This window comes from Cervus canadensis, chromosome 17 (assembly GCF_019320065.1).
Source record: "Cervus canadensis isolate Bull #8, Minnesota chromosome 17, ASM1932006v1, whole genome shotgun sequence".
In the NCBI taxonomy this organism is placed as follows: Eukaryota; Metazoa; Chordata; class Mammalia; order Artiodactyla; family Cervidae; genus Cervus; species Cervus canadensis.
Window position 1 is genome coordinate 34,846,742 of NC_057402.1, and position 16,870 is coordinate 34,863,611.

The window sequence follows — 16,870 nt, forward strand, 5'->3', positions numbered from 1 at the left end:
GGGCCTGGGTGACGTGCATCTCTCTCTGCCCTCTGGCCCACTCAGGCTCTGGCCCTTCTTTGTGCTAAATAACCAAGCAGATCCAGAAAGAGGAGATAACTTCCCTGGGTCACCCGTCCAGCTGGCAGCTGGTCTTCTATTCCAGATCCAGGCCTTCTCTCTGCCCAAGCGGATTCCCAGGGGCAGAGCCTGAGGTGCTACATACAGCCTTGGCCAAACAGAAATGACCATGGCAACTGATGCCTCCTTTCAGCCCTCCTGCTGCCAGAAGGTTTGGAGGAGTTGTGGTTTGTCCGGGAAGCGCTGAGCTTTGTGATGAGATGGGAAAAACTGGAGACACGTGGGGCACAGAGGGGTTGAGTTTGTGTTCTGGTGGGTGTGCTTTGCTTTGAGGGCATTTAGAAACCCCAGCCCTGCCACCACCCACCTCACACGGAGTCAGGGGACTCCTCTAGGTATGCTCGCGGCTTCTGCAGAAGCAGCAGGTGGCACGGGGCCAAGAGGAAGTGTGGACTGAAACTGTCCACTCACAGCCGGGTTGCCTCACCGCGAGGACTTGGTGGGGAAACAAGCGCTGTGTCTGAGATGACGCTAGCAGCCAGGGCCTGAGGCTGTGTGCTGACCCGCTTCCTTCCTGTCACAAGAGAGGGCAGGGGCCCTGAGGAGGGCAGGCATTTTCCCTGGCCCGTCCGTGGCATTGTTCTCTGGACTCCCCCTCTATTCCCAGACAGGCTCCCCTTCAGGGAAGGGGTGTGCCCACCACTGGCTCCCTGAGGGGCCCACAGCCCAGTCAGAGGTGCCTGGAGCGGTCAGAGCCCAGGGGAGTACACCACTGTGGGCCCCAGAGCTTATTTCCCTCCGAGGCAGCCTCTGGCCCAGGGAGCCTGTCTGTAATAATAACAGGACCTGCTATTTCTGGAGCCTGTATTTGTGCCAGGCCTGTGCAAAGAGCTTTATAAGCATTCTCATCCTCCATCCTCACGACCACCCAGGGAGAGGGCTTTTGCAGAGAGGAACCCCAGACTCCTATCATGAAAGGACTTGTTCAAGTTCTCATGGCTAGTCACAGCAGAGAGCACGGCAAGATTTGAACCCAGGTCCATGTGATTGCAAAGCTCACAGCACTGAAGACTCTGTGAGCTGGTCTGTCCTTTTCATAGCTGCTCTGGTATTTACTTAGAGGGGCCTGACACTGGGAGGTAGTGAAACTACACAGCGCAGTGGAAGACAGCATGGGTGTTGTGCAGAGCTTCACCCCGGATCATTGTCTGGGTGTCACCTTCGGTAATGGCTCACCTCCTGGAAGTGCAACTTTCCCTCAGTGAAATGGGACAGCAGCTTCTTTACAGGGTCACAGTGCGGGCTCATGAGATAACAGGTGGGAGAGGGTTTGGTCCCATGGAATCTGTTCTCATGGCCACACTTTAGTTGGCCTCAAGTAGAGCTAATGTGGGGTAGATGTGCCCACCTGCAGGGCAGCCTGGTCCTCAGCTTTGCGAGAGCCACTGCAAGGTGTGGCTGGCTATAGGGAAGACAGATGCTTGGGCACCAGGAGCCCTTTCTACACAGAAGTGGAGGTATGCTTGGAGGTGGCTGGGCCATGGCCAGCATTAGCGGAGCAGCTCCTATATGTCAGGCCCTGTGTCAGAGCCTGGGGGGAGGTGAGAAGGACCCAGAGACACATCCTCGAAGTAATGAGACAGCAGACAGTGGCCCCCAGTCACCCCGGGCCCACGGCTGGCTGTGGCCTGGACGCGGTGGGTAACATGTGGGAAGTCTGGGGAGGGGTGGCAGGCAGAGCAGCAGGCATGCCCCTCCTTCTTCACAGACCTGTGTCATCCGGGCCTGGGACCGCAGCAAACCCCTGCTCTTCTGCCCGGCGATGAACACCGCCATGTGGGAGCACCCCATCACCGAGCAGCAGGTGGGCCAGCTCAAGGCCTTCGGCTACATCGAGATCCCCTGTGTGGCCAAGAAGCTGGTCTGTGGAGACCAAGGTGGGTGTCTGGCCAGGCTTACAGCTCATTCCTGCAGCCTCAGCTCCCAGCCCGTTGTGACCTCCAGCTCAGCTCTCTCACCTGGGAAATGGAAGTGGTAATTCCTCCCTCTTGGAGTTGTTAGGTAACGTGCCTAGTATCCTCCCTGGCATGCAGCCCGAACAGTTCAAGGTGGTGGCTGTAACCATTCCTGGGGCCTGTCCTGGGCGGGGTGTCTCTGATGGAACTCAATGGATCTGGCTCTGGCTTGGTCCTGGCCTTCTCAGGTACTGGGCTCTGGGTGGCACACTTGGGGAGCTCTGGGCAGGGGTGAGTGGGAGATGGTCCGCTGCCCCGGTGTGCAGGGCCACAGAAGAACTCTGCTCCCTAGGTATGGGGGCCATGGCTGAGGTGGGCACCATTGTGGATAAAGTGAAAGAAGTCCTCTCCCAGCACGGCGGCTCCCAGCAGAGTTGAGCCCAGGATTTCTGTCCCCCGTGTCCCTCTGAACTCAGGAGGTGTTTTCAGGCCAAGTCAGTGAAGAAAGTGGACTTTGCCAAAATATGGTGAAGACCTCTGCTTTTGCCGAGTAGTGGTCTGGCCTGGGCCTGCTCTGGAGCTTCCCAAGGGCCTGACCTCAGGTTAAAGTAGACCAAAGGCCCAGGTCCCAGCTTCTACAAACCAGGAGACACCCGCTTTCCCGAGTTCCTCCCCACCTTTTCCTGGGGTGGGCGCAGCAAGCCAGAGGACAAGCTGCAGAAGTGTGCCTGTGCTCTGGGAAGGGGGCCTAGGAGTGACCGAGAAACCTAATCCGACGTCGTGCCCAGGTCCTGCCTTTAGAAGGAGCGACTTGACAGCACCACAGCATCAGCTGGAGACCCCGGGCCCGTGGAGCTTCATCTCCTCAGTGGGCACAGGGAAGCCTGCGAGTTGGCCAGACCTGGAGATTTCCTCAGACCATGCTGTGAGATTGAGGCTGAGAATAAAGAAAAGTGACCTTCTGAGAGACTCCTTCCTTGGCAGCCTGTCTGTGGTTTTAGAGGTCAGAGGCTGGGGAAGGGTCTAGGCTGGCAACTGACCAGCACTCCTTAGTCCTCACATCATTTGGTGGTTTGGGGCAAAGGACTCTGAAGCCAGACAGCCTCTCGTTCCGATCCCAGCTCTGCTGCGTGCCAGCAGTGGGACCTCAGCTTGGGGCTCAGCCTTTCTGACCCTCACTTTCCTCATCTGTATTATCCTACCCTCATGGAGTTGTTGAGAGGACTTAATAAGATAATGTGTATAAAATGCCCACCCTATTGCCTCTCACCCTGGAGGAGGGCATGGCAACCCACTCTAGTATTCTTGCCTGGAGAGTCCTCTGGACAGAGGGGCCTAGCGGGCTACAGTCCATGGGGTTGCAAAGAGCTGGACATGACTAAAGCGACTAATACTTTCACTGCCTCTCACATAGTAAATGTCAGATAAAATGGAAGTTACAACCAGATACGTATTCATACCAGTGAGCTTTTCTAATGTTTACTGAAATAGACTGTGTCATTTTGGGAAAAACAAAATCATGGACGGTAAGCTGATGTGCACTTTATATAAGTGACAGGCACACAGCCAGCAGGGTTGGAACCTGCCCTGGAACCCAGGCCCCTTGCTTCCTGGTGTCATCCTCATGAGCTTTGCTGTGCCTGAGATGGGGCCTCAGTGTCTGTGCCTGCCTCCACAGCAGCATATTCCAGAGATAACAAGCTCTGCCCCAGGAGCCCTCTGCTACCCCTGCCTTTGACCCACTGCTGTCTGCTGGCTGCGTGGGGAGGAGCTTGTTTGACTGGAGCTGAGGTTGGGGCTGGCTTTTGGCCTTCTTGCCTTCCAGGCTGGTGTGAGTGAGTATCCCCCTGCATGCCCTCAGACCGCTGAAGGGTAGAAATGCCTTGGGAGGGCCCCAAGTTGGACCATAAAGAAGGCTGAGCACCAAAAAATTGGTGCTTTTGAAATGTGGTGTTGGAGAAGACTCTTGAGAGTCCCTTGGACTGCAAGGAGATCAAACCAGTCAATCCTAAAGGAAATCAACCCTGAATATTCACTGAAAGGACTGATACTGAAGCTGAAGCTCCAATACTTTGACCACCTGATTTGAAGTGCGGACTCATTGGAAAAGACCCTGATGCTGGGAAAGATTGCAGGCAGGAGGAGAAGGGGACGACAGACGATGAAATGGTTGGATGGCACCACCGACTCAATGGACATGAGTTTGAGCAAGCTCCGGGGGACTCTGGGAGATGGCAGACAGGGAAGCCTGGTGTGCTGCAGTCCATGGGGTTGCAAAGAGTCAGACACAATTGAGCGACTGAACAACAGGAGGCCTGCTGGTGGTAACCAGGGCTGCCTCCAGCAGCCTCCAAGAGCCTTTATCTCTGTGATAAAGAGATCCTTTTATCTTCACCAAGTGATCCTTTGGGATAAAATTGCCTTAGGGCACTAAAAAAAAGAACCAACTTCTTTTGCTGGGTTGGGGGTCGGGCATGGAGAGGCTCTGGATAACTGAAATCCAGACGCAGTCCCAAAGTTCTGTTTACGTGCAGTCTGACTTCCTTCTGTCCACATCACCCTTCCTTTCCCTCAGCAACCTCCTAATGAATGGTGAGACTTCCAGTTTTTAAAAAGATCTTTTTCTCCGCGCTGCATACAGCATGTGGAATCTTAGTTCGCCCACCAGGGATGGAACCCACGGCCCCTGCATTGGAAGCTTGGAGTCTTAAGCACTGGACCACGAAGGACGTCCCCTAAGACTTCCGGTTTTAACAGAAAGTGCCGCAGCATGCTTGCTATGTACAAGGCTCCGTGCTGAGCACTTTAGGGGGGACCGTTGCTCAGGAAACCTGCTACAAGATGCCTGTTTTAAAATGTCACAGGAGTAGAGAAATTCATAGGCCTGTCTGCTCAGAGCAGGACTGAGCCTTGTTGACTGGAAGGAAAGAGATGTTCCAGGGCCGTGGGCCAGCGAGGAGTCCACCACTCCGCCGTCGCAGTCCTGCATTCTGAAGGAGTGAGGATCTGGATGAACGGGCAGGGGCTGGAGAGCCCGCCTGCTCCCTGAGCCACGCTGGAGCAGAGGAGGGGCAGTTAGGGCCCTGGCTGCATTTACCCCGCCGCCAGCGGGGTGCTGAGGTGGGAGTGACAACCACCACCTTCCCCAGGAAAAAGCTCTTGAAGTTGTCATCATCTTGGGTCGACATGTTTCTCAGAGAAGGTGCTAGCTTCGCGGATGATTTTTATAGAATTCTGGAAGCTTGGTAGAATAGAACATTTGGTCTGAAATTCTTGCTGTTTGGAGTCTCTCTAGGCTGCCATGGCTGCTGCTGGGCAAGAGGCGGAAGCCTCCAAGGCCCTGCCTCCGCTCTGGACCGACTCCAGCTCATCCTCCACACGGCTGATGTGTCCCCCTGCCACCTCCCCCTGACTTCCAGGCAGTATCCTCTTGGCCCTCTGTGATCTGGCCCCTGTCTGCTTCCTAGCTCTTCCCCTACCACACACCAACCCTGCGGGGCTCCCTGTCTTCTTGCCAGACTGGACAACCTTGGCTGAGCCCTGTTGCTTCTTGCCTTTGCATATGCTTTTCCACTTTTACTGGAAGACCATTCTCCTGGCTGCTTCCCACACACCTCCAGATTTACCTGGATGCCACTGCCTTTGGAAAGCCTTGCTGGCCAACTCAGGCAGGATGAGGTGGTCCTAGCCCAGGTTCCCATTGTGCCCCATCTTGTTTATTATACTATGGAATTGCAGCAGTCATTCTGTGTCTCCCTGAAACTGGGGTCTCCTGGAAGGCAGGAGTTGTCCTGTTCCTCAAAAAACCTGGCAATTCATTCCAAGCTTTTTGTACAGGCAGAATTTTTAAAAGCTGTGTGTTGGGGGCTGGAGGGGGATGAAGGAGGGGCTGTCTTGCTCCTTTGGCACCCAACCCAGGAGCCATAAAAGCAAAGACTGATAAATTTGACTACAGAAAAACAATTCCACCTAGCAGTAGCCCAAAGGCAAGGTTCCCAGGTGGCACAGTGGTAAGGAATCCGCCTGCCAATGCAGGAGACACAAGAGACTGGGTTCAACCCCTGGGTTGGGAAGATCTCCAGAGAAGTTATATTCATTTACACTCCTACCAGCAAAGTATGAGGGTGCCATTTCCTTGCCCTCACCAACCTAGTAAGTTGAAAACCCTCATTTCAGTTAGAAATCCCCTCTCTTTCCAGAGCCACGGGTGTGGCGGAGGCCTTCACCGTAGCCTGGCTTCCCTGACTTAGCCCCTGGCTTCCTCCCCGGCCCCAGCTCCTCAAGTCTCCAGTCTGTCCTGCATGTACCATGCAGCAGATGTTTATCATACTCCACACTCAGCATGAGGCTGCCCCGCTGTACAGCTCCTGACCCCCCAGCATGCAGAGTCCAGGACCCCCCCTCCCAGGTGCCCACATCAGCACGTGGCAGCGTGTCTCTACCCTCTGCCCCTGTTTTTGCTCTGCTGGCCCTCCAGGGAGCACCAGCCTGAGTGCCACTCCCTCCAAAAGGCATCGCCTGGCGCCTCTCAATTCTGAAAACTCTCATTTCAGTGTGACATTTTGTCTGAACAAGTCTATTACAGAAGCATTGCATATGGTAGTAAAGGACTGGAAACACTCTGGCCATCTAACAACTGAAGGTTGGTTAATGTGGGACTTACCTAGTGGTCGAGCGGTTAAGAACCTGCCTTGCAATGCAGGGGACGTGGTTATCGGTCCCTGGTCAGGGAACTTGAGATCCCACATGCCGTGGGGCAACTGAAGCCGGAGTGCTGCAACTGCCGAGCCCATGTGCCACAGCTAGAGAGTCCAGGTGCCGCAACAGAAGACCCTGCGTGCTGCGACTGAGACCTGACGCAGCCAAGTAAACAAGTGCATTTTTTAAAAGGTTGGTTGGTTAAATAAATCAGGGTCGTCCTTGCACGGGAACATTGCACAGCCACAGTGAGGAAGCTCTCTAGGTTTGACCTGGAAGATGTCTGAGATACGTTATTAAACAAAACGCAAGATGGAGAGCAATATATATTGCATGTTAACTTGTGTATTAAAAAAACAAAACACAAAACGAGAGAAAATGAGGATCTGTTTGCTAGAATACCTATTGAAAAACAAGAATTCAGTCCATTGTTTGCCTCGCAGCAGGGGAGCTGAGTGGTTGAGAAACAAAGGTAGGCAGCTGACTTCATTTTAAGTTTTGAGCCAGATGAATATATTATCCACCACAAAAGCCATAAATACACATATTTTTTAAAGGGTTCCCTCTTCCCTTTATCCAGAAGTTCTTAAAAATGACTTGGCAGGGAGTTGATGCAAAAGACTTGGCAGGGGTATCTGGAGATTTCCATCAAGGCCTTTGGAGTAGAAATGGTCTGTTTTTCTTGTCATGAGCTAATAATAGAGGAAGATGACTTCTGAGTATCTCTGGGTGCTCCTTATAAGTTTTTGAGGTCCCTGATCTCAAGGAGCTAATGGTCTTATGGGAAGAAGACTCAAGGCTTTAAAACAGTTTTAACAATCAAGTGATGGAGAAAATAAAAAGTGAAACTGTTTGACATAGTGATTGCCGTGATTCAGAATTGAGAAGCAGCCAGGCGATTACCTTTTGGAGGGAGTGGTGCTCAGGCTGGTGCTCCCTGAGCGGATTGCAGGGATTTCCTTCACGATGTCACGATGTGAAGGAAAATCAGCAAGACTAAAGTGTTAGGCTTCCCTTGTAGTTCAGTTGGTAAAGAATCTGCCTGCAATGCAGGAGACCTGGGTTCAGTTCCTGGGTCGAGAAGATCCCCTGGAGAAGGAAATGGCAACCCACTCCAGTATTCTTGCCTGGAGAATCCCATGGACAGAGAAGCCTGGCAGGCTATAGGTCATGGGGTCGAAAGAGTCGGACACAACTGAGCAACTAAACCACCACCACAGAAAGTGTTAAAACCACAGTCCTTTAATGGCAAGGAGGGGGAAGGAGAACTTAATTACAATTGTGTGCCTGGTGGTGCAAGACTTATTAACGGTTCCCCAGTCCCACCCACTAAAAAGAATTTTGCTTTGGGACTTCTTGGTGACCCAGTGGTTAAGAATCCTCGTTCCAACACAGGGGATGCTGGTTCGATCCCTGATGGGGGAACCATGGCTGTATTCTCTGTTCTGTACAGTTATCCTTGTGGCTTATTTATTTTATACATCGTAGTTCCCCGATAGCTCAGTTGGTAAAGAATCCGCATGCAATGCAGGAGACCCCAGTTTGATTCCTGGGATGGGAAGATCCGCTGTAGAAGGGATAGGCTACCTGCTCCAGTATTCTTCAGCTTCCCTTGTGGCTCAGCTGGTAAAGAATCTGCCAGCAATGGGAGAGGCCTGGGTTTGATCCCTTGGTTGGGAAGATCCCCTGGAGAAGGGAAAGGCTACCCACTCCTGTATTCTGGCCTGGAGAATTCCACAGACTCTATAGTTCATGGGGTCGCAAAGAGTCGGACACGACTTAGCAACTTTCACTACAGTTTTGAAACAGGAGGGAAGGGGGCAGGGCACGACCTTTAAAAGAATAATATAAACCAAGGATATGACATAAACTGGTTAGAACCAAATAGGTCCAAGGTGGTGGACAACTCCACTTCCACTAGACCTTGAGCCTCAGTATAAGCTCATTGTAACACATTAGCATGCTGCATGACACAGCCACAGGGGCCGTGACAGTTGTAAGGCCAACCACAAAGGTCAAAAGTAGGCAGTGGCCCCAATCCCGGAAACTCCTACCCCTTCCCCAAAATAGCTGGAATATTCCTCCCACTCATTAGCCTGTAAAATTACCCACCCCTATAAAAAACCCTATATCCTGGTGCTGCTCTCACCTTCCGAGATGGCCCACACTCTGTAGAGTGTGTTTCTCTCTAAATACTTCTTACCTATCACTTTGTCTCTCACTGATTCCTTTCTGTGATGAGACATCATGAATTTAAGTCCTGAGACGAGGAGTGATCTCAGTTAAAAGACCATGAGTCCAAGTCCCAATCTGAGTTACAGTTTCAGTTTGCATCTCCTCATCCCCTGTCCCTATCTTTTCCCTTCCCACTTTTCCCACTGGAAATCACTAGAATACTAGGTCTTTTAAATTTCTTTGCCAGTGTGTGCTTCTCTGGTGTGTTGACGTTGCAGGATTGAGCCATATGAAGCCCTGGATTGTATCTGGGTTAATGTGTATGCATTGTGTGGTCCTTATACTGCTGAGCATTTCATTGAACTCTAAACACAAAGCCTCATAATAGAATCAACTAGTATATTTAATTCCATTTTATAGATGGCAAAGTGAAGGTCACCCAGCCAGTTTCTCTTTCTTCCCTGAAGCCACCTGCAAATAGGCTGCTGCCGCTGCAGAACGGAACTTCCATCCTCATTAGCATTTACCTCCCTGGGACCTGTGGAAACACCCCCTCCCCCACACACCACCACCACCAGATACCCTTTTTCAGTCCCAATTTAGCAGCTGCTTCTTTACATTTCCCATCCTGTAGCTTCCCTTATACATACACTGTGGTTTCTTGGGCAGCACAAAAATCCGAAATGTCACGCAACTGCCTCTGAACAAAGAGCCCTAGAGTCAGCTCCCAGTGACTGACAGCTTGTTTACATCAAGAGCTTCCTGGTGGAACCAAATATTCCATAATATTCGAGGCAGGCTTGGTGCTGCCTGGGGCAAGGCAAGGGGAAGGAGCAGGCCAGGAGAGCTGCTAGCTGTCTAATAGCAAAGGAATGCCAGTGGTATCACAGTAGGCGGCTGTGAGGGCAAGGGCCAGATGGGAGATGAGAACTTCCCGGCCTTTGGAGGACAGCTGCTAATCCAGGTGTGATCTAGGAGCATGCCAGTTACTTGCTGTAACAGGCTGGCCTCATGGCAGCTTTATCTGCTGCAATGACATGGTTACTGTTTGCCTGCTGGCCCAGATAGCAGGTCACTGGGACTGGAGGCCCCGCAGACTCCTTTTGGGACCTCTGGATTCCTGGAAAAGTAGGGGGGGTAGAGTTCAAAGGTGCCTTCTGTTTGTGTGGGCAAGGTAGATGAGGGCTGAAGGGTTTCCGGCTATAGCGATTGGCTTGGAAGCCGCCCGTAGAAACACGTGGATGCACGCAGGAAGGAGAGGCTGGAATGCTCCTCAGGGCCTGCAGGGAGCTTGGGGGTGGAGGTGAAAATCATTTCTTACTTTGGGGAGAGATCAGTGCTTGGGGGCTCATATGTCACTGGGAGCTTCTGAAAACCACTCTCTTTGGTAGCGGAGAAGTTGAGCTCTGGAGCCCCACAACGGGGGTGGAGGGGAAGCTGGCATGATGGGAACCAGGGAGGGAAGGCCATAGAAGGGTGCTCATGTTTATCTAGCACCTGACCTTTGCCAGACACGTGGTTTGCTTACCTTATCTCATTTCATCCTCTAGCAGCCTTCAAGATAGGCATTGCTATCCTTATTAAAAATAATAATAATAATAATAACCTGAAGCTCAGAGAGAAGGAAATAAAAATCCTCCCAACTGCATACCAAGCCATGGCCTCTTAGAAGGGAAAGGAGAATGTGTTATGAAGCTGCTCACATAGACTGGACCTGAGCTGGGAATGGAGAGAGGTGCAGGTAGGCTGACCATGCATCTTCTTGTTGAAGGCGGGCTCTTCTGAGAATGAAAAGGGGCAGTAAATATGCCAGGACAATAGGCATCAAGTGGGACTGTCCTGGGAAAACCAGGATGCGTGGCCCCCCTACCACAGAGCACCTGAAGGAAGTGCTGTTCAGAAGCCATACCCTGTGAAGTCACAGCTACCATTTATGATGTAATCCTCATAGCAATTCCTAAGGGAGAGTGTATTATCCCATTTGACAGATGAACAGACTGAGGCTCAAAAGCATCACTTCACTTTCTCAAGGTCCCACAGCTTTTAAGTGGGGAAGATCTGGCTGGCTGCAAGTCCTGGTTCTTGCTGTGAGTCACGCTGCCTCCCAGGCTCAGGGCCTTTGGAGGAAGACCAGAGAAAGAGACCGACTGGAGAAGCAGAGGTAAAGGGCTTGGGTCTTGGAGTGTGACAGACCCTGTGACAGCCTCTGTGTGGCCTCTTTCAGGACTTCTGTGAGCACTGGCTGGGGACAGTGGGGTGCTGGGGCAGGGTGGAGGCCCCAAAGGCTTCTGCAGCCTGGACCTCCAGGGGGCAGTGGCCTAGGCCAGAATTTCTAGGGAAAAGAAAAAAAATCATCATTGTGTTGCCGCATGTCCATGACTGGTGAACAGGAACACTGAGAAATTGAATGGTAGGTATCCTGGAGTCAGGACTGTCCCCTCTGGTCTATCGACCCCTTTTCCTTCCAGCTTAGTCCCTCTGGGGCTCCTGGAGAGACTGTGAGGGTTTGGGATGTAGAAATACTCTAGGTCGGGGGCAGAAAGCCTGAAAGGTCACGCACATGTGGAGGGTTTGTGAGCCTTGGGGTTAGTTCCTGCTCAGTTCTCCAGCCAGCCTGACATTCCAGGAATGGATCAGCAGCCATAACAGACAATGGAGGGCCCGGTCCAAACTTCAGATGACCTTTGCAGGCTCCTTAACTCATTGCGTCACAGGTGGATGGGCAGGGAATTGGACACTGGTCATCCCGCCAGTCAGAACACACCACCTCTGTGCTCTCAGACCTGGGCTGGCAGGACTGATAAGGGAAGAGAAGTCCCTGCCCTCAGGGATGACGAGTCGGCATGGGGTACTTCCCTCAAGAACAGTAGCCTGTGGCCTCTGCAAGTTAATGTTGCATAATCAAGGGCTGATCATGTTTCTTCGTTCATAAAAAATCTTTTAAAAAAAATTAAGACTTCATTTTTTAGAGCAGTTTTAAGTTTACAGGTAAAGTGAGTGGAAAGTGCAGAGAGTTTACATCCACCTTCCTCTCCTACATGCACAATCTCCCCATATTCATTCATTTCTCAAATTCTGTGTTCCACACACTGTCGTGGACCAAAGGCCCAGCCCTATCATCAAGGAACAGGGAGGGAGGAAGGGATGGAGGTAAGTAGGCCTAGGGTGCCAGGGGAGCCCAGCAGAACAGTCCACCCAGCCTGCAGGGGTGGTCTGAGGAGTGAGGAAGGACCTCAGAGGAAGTTCCCAAAGTGTTAGTATCTCAGTTGTGTCCGACTCTGCAACACCACGGACTGTGTAGCTCACCAGGCTTCTCTGTCCATGGGATTCTCCAGGCAAGAATGATGGAGTGGGTTGCCATGCCCTCCTCCAGGGTCTTTTCCCAAACCCAGGAATTGACCCTGCATTGCAGGCAGATTCTTTACCATCTGAGCCACCTGGGAAACCCAGAGGAGGTTCCACCTGGGCTGAATTCTAAGGGTGTGGGCATTAGCGAAGAGTAGGGATGGCAAGATTGGGGTGCAGTGTGTACAAAGGCCTGGGGCCAGAAGGCACACCTGACCCAGATTCTGTAAAGCCCAAAGCTAACCGGTTTAGTCTGAGGAGGAAGGGTCCAGGTAGGCCAGAGTCGGTGGGAGGGGCTTACCAGTGTGGGTGGGGCCAGCACTGGCCCTTGAAATAGAAAGCTCAGGTACTGGATTGTGCAATTTGTGGCTTTAAATGTGTCCTGAAGATGCTTCAGGGATTTTCACTGTTGCCTCAAGTACCAGCCCCTTGAGAACAGGATGGGTTTTTCTGGTGGCCTGGGGCTAACCCCTGCTTCGCTTCTTCCCAGATACAGCCTTGACCAACAGTCTCACATCTCACAAGGAAGCAGACAAAGCCCAGCTGGCAAAAGTAAGGGGCCTAGAAGGTTTTCTCGGATCGTGTCAGGTTTTCTCCATTTATTCATCCCTGATGGTAGTTCCAAGGGAAGAGGGGTACGAGGAAAAGGAAGCCTTTTTTAATAGAGCAGGCTGACCAAGGCACAGGGAGAGCAAGGACTTGGACCCCTGTCCGCAGCATTCAAGAGGCAGCGCCTGAGCCCGCTGGGAGGGGCAGCCACCAGGACCAGATTAGGGGAGGATGCCGCGTGCAGCTGAGCCTCAGAGCCTTGTTCACTTGGTTAGAAAGTGCAGACAGTAAAGTATGCCTTTTCCTTGTGGCTCTGAAAGAGGAATGATGATGAAGGGGCTCTGAGGTCATCAGAGAACAAAGATAGTCCTGAACTAGACTAGACTGGAGAATTCCCAAAGGAATCCTGCAGTAAGAGCCAGACCTCTTCCCCACCCCGACGGCTCTGCCTGCAGCCAAGGAGCCCCGTCTGGTGATGAGAACCTGCCTGTTAGAAGTCTTGGGCTGTGAATACGCCCCTCTCACCAGCTTCCGGGGGAGGAGACTCACCTGTGCTGAGCCCTGGTGCTAGGCCCTTTGCACACAAGACTTGTACTTCATCGGTCATCCTGCGAGGTGCGCACTGCTGCCATCCCCATCTTAGTGGTGAGTAAACTGAAGCTGGGGGAGGTGAAGTGACTCACCAAAGGAACAAACTGGTGGTAGTGGGTGGAAGGGGATAAGGTGAGCAGAGGCCCAACGGGACAGGGCCTGGGGCCAATAGCAGTTGGCTGTGGGAAACCAAGGGAAACCTATGAAATGAGAACTTTCTTTCTCATGAGCTGAAGTAAACATACAACGCACTTCGCTTCCCCCAAAGTTTGGGCTGTATTAACAGTGGCATGGCATGCAGGTCAAAGGAGGAGATTGTTCCTCCTTCTGACTGAGACTACCTGAAGGGCTAGGATCCTTTCAGGGCCCCCAACGCTAATAGCCACAGAAGAGCCAGCACACTGTACCAGACCAGATGGACAGGGAGGAGCAGCCTGGGGAGACCGGGATAGCCTAGACCTCTGAGGAATCTCCTGGAGGCAGAGTCCAGCCCCATAGAGGGAAAAACATCCTGGAACTTAGGAATTATGAAAATGGAGTGAAAAATATGAGGTAGTGAGCCTCTTATGCTGGGAGCAGATGCCGGAGGACCAGAGATGCGGACAGGGCTCCTGCCTAGCCTAACAGGTGGTCTAGATTCAGCCCTCACATTGACGGAGCACATAGTGTCCACCTTTCCACCACACATGTCCAGCAAACACAGGGTTTTAGGCCACACAGATGGTGAGGCTGACCCTGCCTAGCCTGGGCCGGGCTCTAGGTTTGTTCTGCAGTTCTGCTTAGACTGCTTTGGGGAAACCAGGCATTGGAAATGGTGGAGGTCTCGGACCTGTGAACTGGCTGCTGCTGGACTATCTGAGGTCACCTTTTTCAGAATGCTGAATATTTTCTAGTGCCCTGGACCTTCCAGCTTCCCATCATGGAGTCCCCACTCAATCAGAACCTAGGAGAAGCCAACAAACCACTGTCCCCCGTCCCCATCACCTGTGTGGGCTTCCCCATCACCAGGACTTCCCAGAGCGCCCTGACCTCCCTAAAGAGAGGCTTCCCTGGCCCTCATACCTCAGAACTCTCACTCTTGATCCCCTCTGTCTCTGACATTGTGTAGTCCCCAGACTTTGCCCTTTTTTCCTGACAAGGGCTCCAACCCATGTCCACTGCAGCTTCCCACTGCCATCCACAGCCTCCAGACCCGGCCCTGGCAGTGGTTCTCTCACCTGTCTTCTACTCTCCATTTGGCCGGTCTAGTCTCTGCTGAGTTTGAGGGACTAGGGCCAGTCACGGTTTTTTAAATTAAATTAGAGCGTATAATATGCCACCCAGATCAAGCTAGAGAACACTTTCAGGTCCATCCTTTTAAAACGGCTCGATCCCCTAGACTCCCACAGCTTTATCATTGGACACTTGGCAGCTGTTGCCTTTTATTCCAGCTAGCTGCAGGAGGGGGAAGCATTCTGGGAGCTGTTTGTTTTTCTCCCTGCCTGACCTAGCACAGTGTGAGGCCTGTTGGAGGTGCCCCTTGAGGCCCATTAGATGGAGGGGTGTCGAGTTTCCCAGGTGTGTCTCTGCATATGTGCTCAGTTGCCCCCTCAGAAATGCGGGAGAGGCGACAGGTGAACGATGGGGTCACGGGAGTGCAAGAAAAGCCCTGAGCACCAAATGTGCTGGTTCTGCTCAGGTGACCAGCCACCGCTGTGATGTGTGTAGGCCTGGGGGCACACATTCCCAGCAGAAGGTTCAGGTGTGTAGAATTCCGTGTATGGAATGCCCTTTCTAGAGAGCCCTGGCTACGGCATGGGGCTGGCCAAGCTCTCATCCTGGGCCCTGGGGCTTCAGGCTTGAGCACCCACCATGGCAGGATCAGACAGCTTAAGGAAGAGGGCCAGGCCCAGCTCCAGGGAGCCTTTGAAGTCAGATGGCTGGTGCAGAATGTTCTGAGGGAGGCGAGAACACACAGATTCTCAGGTAGAGGCCAAGACCCCTGCTGCTAGCCTGAGGGAGTCTATCCCTGTCTCCTTTGGCTTCAAGGCCTTGGGAGATGGTGCCCTCTAGGAAACAGAGCCATGGCCTGGGCTTGAGCAGCAAAATGGGCACAGCAGGAAGGAGTTGGAGGGAAGTGGGAGGCATGGTAATGTGGGAATGGGGTGTGGTACATGAAGTTCAGCAGCTGTCCTGAAAAACCGTGTCTCCAGTCTATTGGAAGACTTGAAGACTCACTCCCTCTGCTCCAGGCAGAGAGGAACCTCTTCTCTGAGGTCCTCTTCTCCGAGGTTCAGATGCTGGTTGTCACTGAGGGTCTTCCTCTTGGGTGGGTTCTGAGTCCCTCAGATCATCCTGTTCCTGTCTTCTCTTATCTTTTTGATTGTAGTAAATATTTAGGGGTCTCACTTGGGGACACTGGGTGAATCTGATTTTACATCATATCTGTTAACTCAAGGCTCAGAATCTGACTTTACATCATATCTGTTAACTCTCAGGTCCATCTGACACCAAAATTTGCTTTAAGGCAGCATGGTGGCAACATCTTATTATGAGGGATGGGCTGTCCCTCCATGGTTAGTAGAGGCATGATCACAAGCATATGCTGTTAATAGGGAAGGAGAGAGAGAAGGAAGAGAAGTGCATGCCAATGGTCAGTGTAGATGATAAGGATTGAGGTGTCTTAGATCAGCCTCTGAATGGGGGAGGCTGGGATGTGGACATTTCCTGAGGACCTATGGTGTGCCAAGCACTTGTTTGTGTATGATCAGCAGGTATATTATTATTTTTATTTTACTAAGAGGGAAGATGATGCACAGAGGATTTACCCAATCGGAGTAAAAAATGTGGAGATGGATTTTGAGCCAGGTGTGGCCAATTCCAAGGTTGGCCCTCTTTCTTCTCCATGGAAAGTGATCTCCAGTTGCTATGAGTATGCCTTCAGGATGGGATGTCAGCTGCCAAATAGCTAGTTTTCAGACATTTGAGGTAAGTCTTTAACATGTAAGAGAGGCCAAAGCAACAGAAAAGGGGAATGCCTCTGAGATTTGATTTGGTGGCACCAATGTACAGAGAGGCTGAGCTTTTGGTGACAGTAAGAAGAGTTAGAGCCCTGCTTTCCCTCTCCCCTCCCAGGTCATTGGGAAAGAAGTCCCACTCTAGGCAGCTGCAGTCAAGAACACAGGGTTCTCTCTATCCCCAGTGCCCAGCTGAGAGGTGCAGGATCTCCCTGGGAGTGGCAGGCCACCAGCATGTCTCATCTCCCTCACCTCTGTGTTGAGGTGTATTCCAGGTAGGAGTAACTGAGAAGCCTGGGGCCTTTTTACTCAACCCATTTCCAGCTTAAGGTGGAATGTCTACCCTAGACATGGAAGCCAGATGATACTGAGACCTTGACTCTCTCACTTATAGAGTGGAGGTTGCATTCTAGGAGAGGCTAGTTTAGAAGACCAAAGGCTACTGCCCCAATCCAGCATCCTTATAAAGCAGGGATATCACTCCAAGACACCAGTTTCAGA

The 16,870-nt window shown here is 52.0% G+C and overlaps 1 protein-coding gene across 12 annotated transcripts in view; it reads left to right on the plus strand.

Annotated features, from left to right (window-relative positions):
* Positions 1 to 16,870, plus strand: part of PPCDC (phosphopantothenoylcysteine decarboxylase) — a 39,143-nt gene that overhangs the window by 20,492 nt on the left and 1,781 nt on the right. For 5 of the 12 annotated variants that reach the window (XM_043489928.1, XM_043489935.1, XM_043489930.1 and 2 more), the window contains 2 exons: positions 1,829 to 1,997; positions 2,804 to 4,034. In XM_043489928.1, the coding sequence (XP_043345863.1) occupies positions 1,829 to 1,997; positions 2,804 to 3,042 (408 nt within the window). In that variant the 3' untranslated portion in view covers positions 3,043 to 4,034. Of the gene's footprint in view, positions 1 to 1,828; positions 2,122 to 2,367; positions 4,035 to 12,723; positions 13,428 to 16,153; positions 16,341 to 16,870 lie in introns of those variants that run through there. The other 7 variants (XR_006273579.1, XR_006273580.1, XM_043489934.1 and 4 more) reach the window with 5 other exon arrangements.